At 40.9% G+C, this 9,616-nt stretch overlaps 1 protein-coding gene across 3 annotated transcripts in view; it reads left to right on the forward strand.

The window, feature by feature from the left end:
• Positions 1-8,526, forward strand: part of pex7 (peroxisomal biogenesis factor 7) — an 83,540-nt gene extending 75,014 nt beyond the window's left edge. For all 3 annotated transcript variants that reach the window (XM_049590183.1, XM_049590184.1, XM_049590185.1), the window contains exon 11: positions 6,509-8,526. In XM_049590183.1, coding sequence (XP_049446140.1) covers positions 6,509-6,592 — 84 coding nt within the window. In that variant the 3' untranslated portion in view covers positions 6,593-8,526. The remainder of the gene's footprint in view (positions 1-6,508) is intronic.
• The last annotated feature ends 1,090 nt before the right edge of the window (positions 8,527-9,616 follow it).

Here is a 9,616-nt window from a genome sequence, read left to right on the forward strand (position 1 = left end):
ATGTGAAATATTAGTCAGACTTTGAACTTGCTTTTATATTGCCTTTAGTCTTGTGTTCTTGTATTCCTCCTCCTTTTCACCGCTGCTCCTCCCCTCATTACACATCTTGTCGTTCCTCTCTCTCTCTTTCTTTGTGCTTTGCTGCAGTCTTGGCCGGTGTGTGTGCCTTTCCATTACGGCCGGCTGTTAAAGTTAATTAAAGAACGGCATTCCTCTCCTCTATGGCTGACTCACTGCACGACTACTTTGCTTACTCATGCTCTGTATAGCTGTTCAGCTTGTTGACTCACTGATTCAAAGATCGGTCAGGATAACGAAACAAGCAGAAGGACAGCCTGATGGTTCAGAGGGAGGGTGATAATGTGATGATGAAATGCATATGCGTACAGAGCAAACATACGATGTAAACATATGTTATTGAGAGCCAACCATCTGCATGTTTTCACTCCAACCAAAGAAACCGAATAAGTCAGAGCACATTAATATGTCAGATTAGAAAACAATTAAATCCATTGTCCTGGAGGGTAGTAACAAACTATGAATTTAGTCGCTTAGTTCAGAGGATTTGTTGTCATTACTGTGTGTCCAGGGTCAGAACCACATGTGAATCAGCGAAGAGCCACAATCTAAGACCCTTACAGACCAGAGGAGTTGTTGCCTCTGTTCACCTCAGTGGGAGTCTCATGGTGGCTTTGCTGTCAGTGGAGCAGCAGAGGAGGAGGGGGATGCAGTCGCCAACCACATGAACAGGCACAGATTCTTCTGTTTTTTGATGCTGCAGTTTGACCTTTTCGAACTTTGCTGCTCGCTACTCTGTGACTCTGGCAAAAGCTATGTAGGATCAGTAGCAGCTGCTGAGTTGTGGATGATTGTCTCAAATAAACACTTTACTGGCCACACTAGCAGTGGGGCCCGAGGGAGGGCAATGTCCACTGGTTGGTTGGACCACAAACAGACTGAAACTGTTGAATGGGTTGACATAAATTGTGGTACAGACATTCATGTTCCTCTCAGGGTAACTGTAATAACTTAAGTGATGCCTTAACTTTTAGCTTTTGACCAAATACATGAGGGTTGCACGATAATATTGGCATGTCATCTGTATGGGACAATATTGGCTTTAAAATTAAGTATCATGAGCCTTTTTTTTCAAATTTTCCCAGAATAATCCATCCACCTGACAGGTGTGGCTCATTGAGATGCTGATGAAACAGCCTCATTACTACACAGGTGTGTCTCGGAATGGTCACAATAAAGGGACCCTCTAAGATGTGCAGTTTGATCACACAACACAATGACAGATAAAGTGCGCCATTGGCATTCTGACTACAGGAATGTCCACCAGAGCTGTTGCCCCTGAACTAAATGTTCATTTAAGTACCATAAGCTATCTCCAGTGTCGTTACCGTTAGCAGCACATCCAACCATCCTTACAACTGCAGACCAGCTCAGGGCCTCCACATCCAGCATCTCCACCTGCAAGATCATCTGAGTGCAGTCACCTAAATAGCTGATGGAACAACTGGTTTGCAAAACTGAAGAATTTCTACACAAACCATCAGAAACTGTCTCAGAGAAGATCAATCACCCTCACCAGGGTCTAGACCTGACAGCAGTTTTTTGTCGTAACCAACTTGTGCCATGAGGAGGTGGGTTGGATGTACTGCCAAATTCATAGAAACAATATTGTTATGTCTTATGGTAGTGAAATGAACATTCAGGTTACTGGCAACAACTCTGGTGGACATTCCTGCAATCGTCATCATCCGCGGACACTCGGGGTCGAGTATGTCTGTCCTCCTTCTTGGTCCTTATGGGTCTTCAGGTGGGCAAAGAGGCCGATCCTGGACCCGCATATTTTGAGGCAGTGTGGGCATGGGTGGGCAGTGGCGATTGTGGGTTTGAGTGGAACCTTTTTGTTGGAAGCGATCTCCTTTCTGCATCTGCGCTTGTCTTCTGCAGCACTATGGAGATCGTCATTATACTGCACAGCTCCATCTCGGACAAGTTGTCTCCAGGCCGCCCTGTTTGTTGCTGTGGCCTCCCAGGTTTTAAGGCCTGTGTGGCACTTCTTGAGGTTTGCTTTGATGTTATCTTTGTACCTTTTCTTTTGGCCTCCTGGGGCACGCTTTCCTTGAACAAGCTCCGAGTCGAGGACTTGTTTGGGGAGGTGAGAGTTGGGCATCCGAATCACGTGGCCAGTCCATCTGAGCTGGTGTTGGGCGATGATGACAGTGATGGTGGAGATGCCAGCCAATGACACGCTCCCTCACAACTTGTGACATGTGACGACAACCACAGACTTTCACCTGGGAGGCCAGTGTTCACTTCCTGTAAGATTGTAAAGCCAAATCCTTTTCTTTTTTCCTAAACCCAACCACGTATTTGTCAGTTGTGTCTAAGCAGGGAGTGAAAGAGACAAACACCGTCACAGGCACAGAGAGACAGAGCTCCACATGTGATTAAAAAAGAGGAGAGGAGCAGAGCCTCTTGCTGACTGGTGCTTCTGATGTGAACAGCCAGGCAACTGCTGGTATCTCATATTGGAGCAGACCAACCAGGTGAAATTTGATTAAGTAAAACTAAAACATTTTGCCGGTTAGGAAAGTTGATTTGAAATGTTTAAAAATATTTTATTCATGGAAAATGTAATCCTGGTGGCATAGCGTTTCTGTCTTATCTAAAACTGAGCTTCCAGGAGTCAGGGTGGAGGGTGTCGAATGTTGCACAGATACAAAGAAAACTTGATTTTTAGCCACCAGTCACAGGCTGAAGCAACCATTCAGATAACAAGTCATACAAGTGAATGGCTCAGGACACAAAGCAACAGTGACACAGCAGAGAGAGTAAACACAAACAGTGACTCAGATGTTCCGGCGTGAATAAAATACATTTTTTTTAATCTTTCACTGACCTTTTTTTTTAACATTTTTATGAAGCACAACCACTGTGTTACTGTAGTACTATTACTTTAAGCCTTTTTTAACTCACACATAGAAAACACAACAGCAAACAGGTCTGTGTAACACCAGGAAAGAAATCTGACAGGTAAAATAACCTTTGACAGATTTTTAACAGCCTCTGTCTGTCACAGTGATGGAATATAATTAATTATAGCACAACCTCTGCTGACATGTTAATACATTTCCTCTGACTGAGCTTATTTCTGATTGGCTGTGCTGCCAGCAAGCCTTTAGGACCTTCACTCCCAAAATGCAAACAAGTTAAGAAGGAAAAAACCTGCAGCAGAGTGACGGACCAAGATTTCTCTCAGTGTGCATCAGGAATTTATCTCACTTCCCCAACCAGCCGGCTGCAGCTTCCCTTTATGTTTCACTGTTTGATAGAACACAGAGTGTCCTAACACCTGTGACGATATAAAATAATGTTTTTAATTTTATGAATAATAAAGTGGCTTTATGGTCCTTGTGTTGAAAGTGAAGTGGAACCGGTGTTTTCCTTTGAACGCTGTGAGCAGAGGTCGGACTCATCAGGCGAGCTGTGTGTTCTGCAGCCGGGACAGATGACAGCGAGGAAGTGTGTCATTCAGATGATAGCCACGTCCACACAGAGGCATGTTATTCAGCTGATAGCCATGTCCCGCTTGATTATAGAGTGAGGAGAAGGAGGTGGAAACACAGCTGTATTTGCATCCTCTGAAATGGTTTGGAGAATAAAGAGCTTCAGACAACCGAGAACATTTGTTTACCTGCAGAGGAAATCTCTTCTCAAATCAAAGTCGTCTGAAAACGAATCTGAGTTTCACTTTGTCTTTGCTTTGTTATTGTTGGTCTGTAATTATGTTGCCTTGTGAGTAGCGCTGCAAATTATGCTCTTGATTGAATTGACAATGGTTCGGTCTAAAGGATGTCAGAAAATAGTGAAAAATGTCCATCACAATTTCCTGAAGCCTGCGGTGACATCTTCAAAACCGCCTGTATTGTCCAACTGACTATCCAAGACCTTTACAGCTTGTCTACATGTACACAGACATTTTTGAGAATTTATATTTTCCTGCGTCCCCAAAGCCAGGGATCAGCATGTCCAAGGCCTTGCCCCTTCCTGTTGCCTGGCACACAATGCACTCGACCCTGATTCGTGTCCCTGCGTATGGTGGGCCCACAGGGCGGCAGCTCCATGTTAATTATTCGGGGTGAGCCCAACCGGGCCCCATGGCCCAAGTCCCAGCCTCCAGATGCTCGCCGGTGAGCTCCGTCCCCCAGGTCTGTTTCCAGACCCCGGTGCCAATACCGGGCGAGGTACTTCAAGTTTGAATATGCTGAGTTGTCAAGATCTTCTTGAATCTCTTTCAGTCTGGCCCCTCCCCCACCACTTGGGAGACCCTGCCAGGAGTTGTTAGCCCAGGACAACACAGCTCCCAGGATCATGGGGACATGCAAACCCCTCCACCACATTAATGTGGTGATTGGATAATTCTTGGATGGATGGATTTTTTCCCTCTTCTGTTTCACAAAATAATTCTGTCCATACGACCTTTCTTTTATAAAATATCTCCATCCACACAAGTATATAAAAATGACTCCAAATGCTCGCTGGCGTTAGCTGTCTTCAGCAGTCTCCCCTTGTCTCAAAGGCTAATGTTACCTTCAAAAAAACACCTACTGGAGATCTCATCACTGATGATTCCCCTTCAATAAAAGGATAAAGGAACTCAGTCAAAGGTTCGAGTGATGATCTAGACATGCAAAAGTTTTCTTTCCACTCCTCATCGATAGCAGTCCCACTCAGAATTGGTACAAACATTTACTTGGTCTCAAACATGAACTGATTAGAACTTGGTGGCCAAAAGTCTGATGGTCAAGGTCACTGTGACCCCACAAAACATAAATTATGACAAAATTTCACACAAATGTCTACTGGGATAAAATGATTGTGGGATGACATTTTATATTAAGAAGGTCAAAGGTTAACATCACTGTGACATCATAATGTTCTGCATTAAACACTCCTCTGGCTGTTACTCAACATCATATCTCAGGAACAGAAGGGGAAGCATTTGGTCAGATACTGAATTGCTGACTCATCTTGAAACTGTGCTGATTGTTTAGATCTTCTGTGCTGCTGGGGGAAAGATGTGTGTGATGCATCTGTGTTTTCATTGACATAGATTTAAACTGTAACTTGACGTGTTCGTGGTGACATACAACCGCAAGACAATAATTCTAGTTTGAATATAGTAGTAACCACTTTGCAGACCAAAGCTTCTGGGTTAAGGTGTTATTTTCATGCTTGTCCTCTCTCTGCCATTTTCCATCTTATTTATGTGTTGGGAGGATAAATGGAGTCGGAGATTGCGACTGAACAAAAACCTTTATGATTTGATAAAGGGCGTGTAAACCCCATTCCTTCTGTGAGCGTACTAATGGTTGTGGGGAACCATCATGTTCAGCAATTAGAGATAAAAACACATCAGAACTGAGAGAGAAGCTTTAGGAGTATATGTACTGAATGTTCTCTGCTGGAAATTGTCAACATAAAAACAGCCGGTGGTGCAAAGATTGGACTGGTGCAGTGGATAAACATACATGCTTCAACGAACATAGAAAATATAAGAATATAAAACTTAAAAGATTTACAGGCAAACGATTAAATAAAAACTATAAGTGTCACTGTTAAGTGACTTATTAAAGGTGGGGCGATATATCGATGTAACATCAATTACGAAAAACTTTGATTTGTAAAACGTGCATCAGAACATCACGATAAAGTGGGCTGCACCTGGTGAAATTATGGATTCCTCCAGACACTGAGCTGCAGCTGAAAAGCCTACAAGGTGAAAATTACTTCTCACAGGAGAACAGCTATAGTGCACACTCAAAGCGAAAGCAGAAGCACCAAAAAACAGCACCAACAGCTCCGTCCTGTTTACTTTTGTCCCCAACAAAGCATGATATATCAGAACTATCAACACACGAAACGTGTTTCTGTTAGTAGTAGTAACTAATAAAAAAAATATCTTTAGAATGATCAAAAAATTAATCATTAGATAAATTGTTTGGTGCAGCCATAGTCCTTATTTATACAGTCTTACCTAAATGAATACCGTCCACTAGTTAAATTACTCAGCTTGGCTTTTTCCACAAGACAAACATGATTAAAGGTCACAGTCAATCTGCATCTTTTTGCCTTAAAACAAAAAGCGTACATTAGTGAATGATGAAAGCAAGAAGATGAATTACACTAAATGAGGGATGTCTGTTTGATACGAACAATCTTGTGGTGAATCACAGTCACAGTTTGTCCTTTGATTTTGTGGCCGCTGCTGGGAAGAGAGATTTGAAGAAAATAAAGACAGAGAAAGACAGAAGACAGATTTAGTCTGTAGAGTGGAGACCAGGGGCCAGTCAGCCATCTCTGAAACCTCAGGTTTAATCGACTGATTGTTTCAGAACCACCTGAGGCGCCAGTATTGCTGCTATGGTTACCTGCAGTTTGATATACGCCCACCTCGTCTCTGACAGTGTGTGTTGTGTTGTGTTGGCTGCAGGTGGTGGACTGTTCCTGGGATGAGACGGTGAAGATCTACACACCTGCCTGCCTGACTGCTGGAACACACAGTACAGCACCATAAAACACACGCTCATAGGTACTACTGTACTTCTGAGGACACTGGATTGAGATTCATGAATTGCCTTAACGATGGCCTTAACCCAGGGGTTGCCAAACTTTTTCCTGTCCGCCCCTCCGAAATACGCACCTACCCTGCAGAGAAATTCCGCAATATTGATGCAACAAAGACCCTTAATTACACCAACTTTGTTTTTTACACAGAACCAAGCAATGCCAGCAGAATAGCTGCCTAACCCCAGTGCTTACTCTTACATCTGCCCTTAATGTAACTCTTACCCTAAACTTAAATCTAAATCCTGAAAATAACAGTTTACCTTGTGCTGTCCCCATGTCCGTTATTGTCGACTCGGAGGGTAAGGAGTATCCGGATTGGTTTAGTTTAGTTTAGTTTCATTTAGGATCCTCATTCGCTGCAGCTATTCTTCCTGGGGTCCATGGTGGGTCGCACACATATCATGTCATCAAAACGTTACACTTGTCGCGTCCTGTTGACTCAAACTTTTTACACAGACATTGATTCGGTGCTGGTACGACCTGCGCTGCTGGTTTAAAGGCAAGGCTATTCTTTACCTCTTATACAGGACAATGAGGCAGAATAAAGGTGCAACGTTGCCGCCTTGAACAGGCAGTGTAAAGAGGCAACTGACACATGTAGCTGCTTTGAATTTCCAATATTGTTGAAATAATGACAATGAATTCTACTGAAAAAAAGAGAAAACAATAACTGATTTTCACAGTGCTGCCATCAGAGTAAAGCAACGTCCTTTCTTTTCTGAAGTTTTGTGCACAGTCTTATTGGAGTCACTTAATTATTTTATAATCTGTATTTAAAGTCGTTAAAGAGTCATTCACATCCACAAATCTACAAAGAACCAACAATTAAACTGTCAGGATTTCGTGCAGAACATTTTAACAGGGACTTAACTGAAATTAGGACCAGTCCTGCTGACATTAAAAGAAGAAAAAGCGTTTTACTTAAGTACCACGTTTCAAGGAGAATCTGACACAAGGAGCAGTATGTTTGCATCTTGGTAACAAATCAGAGCAGCACATCCCACTGCAGAAAAAATAGATATGTTAAGGAAGCAGAGATGAATAAAGGTCTGCATCAAACCCCATCATATTTTCTCATATTTACCCGACACATAAACATCTCCATGCTTTTCTCACAGAGCTTCTATATTGTGCACCTATTTGTCTAAATTCAAATGGGAGCCACTGCTCTGACTGTAACCATAACTGCTAGCTGCCTAACCACAGTGCTTACTCTAACATCTGACCTTAACCTAATTTCAATCCTAAACTTGAAATCAAATCTAAACCCCTGAAATAAACAGTTTACCTTGTGATGTCCCTCGATGTAAGTCTCCAGGTAGGGTCCCCACAATGTGATAAAAACACAAAAACATACACGTACTTCCACACACACATTATCAGCAGCACGCTTTGAAAATTTCACAAGATGCACTGTTATTTAATTTTCATACTGAAACGATTCAAAATGTTTAATTCAGGCTTGATTAAGTTGTGTTGATGTTTCTGTGAATGAATAAGTGTGATCCTTAATATCCATGTCATTATCTGCCACTCCTTTATCTCACTGATATTCTGTAACTCGAGGGACAAAATGTCAACTGTGACTAATTTAACCCCTGAAATGTCATCAGTGTAGATATGGTGTTGATGATGATCTGTATGTGCCTTCAATAAAGATGTAAATATCACATGAAGATGATGATATCATCGAGAGAGTGGAGTAAAAAGCACATTTGTATCTCTCTAATGTCGCAGAATAAAAGTATAAATGGGCTTTTATTTTGTAACTGGAAAGGTTGAATTAAGAAGAAATATTTGTATATTTTCATGTTTGTGACAGTTAAAGACATTGAAACTGTAGTGAAAGGTGATATAATGTCAATATAATCATCAAAACACCATTTCTGTTTTCTGTTTTTTGCTTTTTGCTCCTATTCTTCCCAACAGGTTCAGCCACGGGGTCCAGGTTTCTTCTTAGTCAGTAGTTCAAGGTCCACATAGTTTAATACATTCAGTGTCATACTTTCATTTGGCCATGTAGTTGAGCTAGTTCACTGTCTCTGCCAAGAGGCTGTCAGTTAGTCACTCAATGTGCAGCAGAAAACGTCACTTCAAAATAAAAGCTCTGTGCTGGAAATTCACTGTGCACCAAAGTAAAGTGTTTTTTACAAACTTGACATGTTTGAGAGTCACGTGTGGTCCAGAATTTGTGGTTTAAAATGGACCCGTAACCCATTTATGGCAGATGGGCTTCAAACTATGACACTCTACATACCTATCTAGCATCAGTTATGGACATTTCGGTTTCTGCCCATTACATGCATACAGTGTCTTTTAAAAATAAACTTTTAAAATTATGATCAGACATTTGATTTAAAAACTTAATCTCTTTGCTTTGTTTTAGTTTTCAGTCAAAACGGATTCAATATGACATGTACGTGTCAGACAAATGAAAACAAAAACTGTATTTTTCTTCAGTATGTTGTATAATACTTGACACCAGAGAAATGAGACATTTTCTTCCACATGGAAATGATCATAAAGTGTCACATAAAATCATCTTTCAGCTGTTTCTAACCAAACATCATTATAGATATCAACTTTTTCCAATCACTCTTATTATTTATTTTTTTTTAAACTTTTAATAACCACCCAACCCTCCCTGTTCCATAGACCCCTTCCCAAAGTGAGCTGAACCATGTAACATATAATTCTATATTAAATATAAATATAATCAGAGCAGAAAGAAAAAAGGAAAAAAAAATAGAAATGTATATAAACAAACAAACTAAATAGGAAAATAGGTACTTAAATAAATGGATATGTGTGTGTATATATATATATATATATATATATATATACACACAAATATATACATATATACATATACATACATACATACACATAATAAAAAATAAATAAAATAAAATAAATTATATATATATATACACACACACACACACACACACACATATATATGTATATATAT

The sequence above is a fragment of the Epinephelus fuscoguttatus genome, linkage group LG11 (genome assembly GCF_011397635.1).
Source record: "Epinephelus fuscoguttatus linkage group LG11, E.fuscoguttatus.final_Chr_v1".
NCBI classification, from domain to species: Eukaryota; Metazoa; Chordata; class Actinopteri; order Perciformes; family Serranidae; genus Epinephelus; species Epinephelus fuscoguttatus.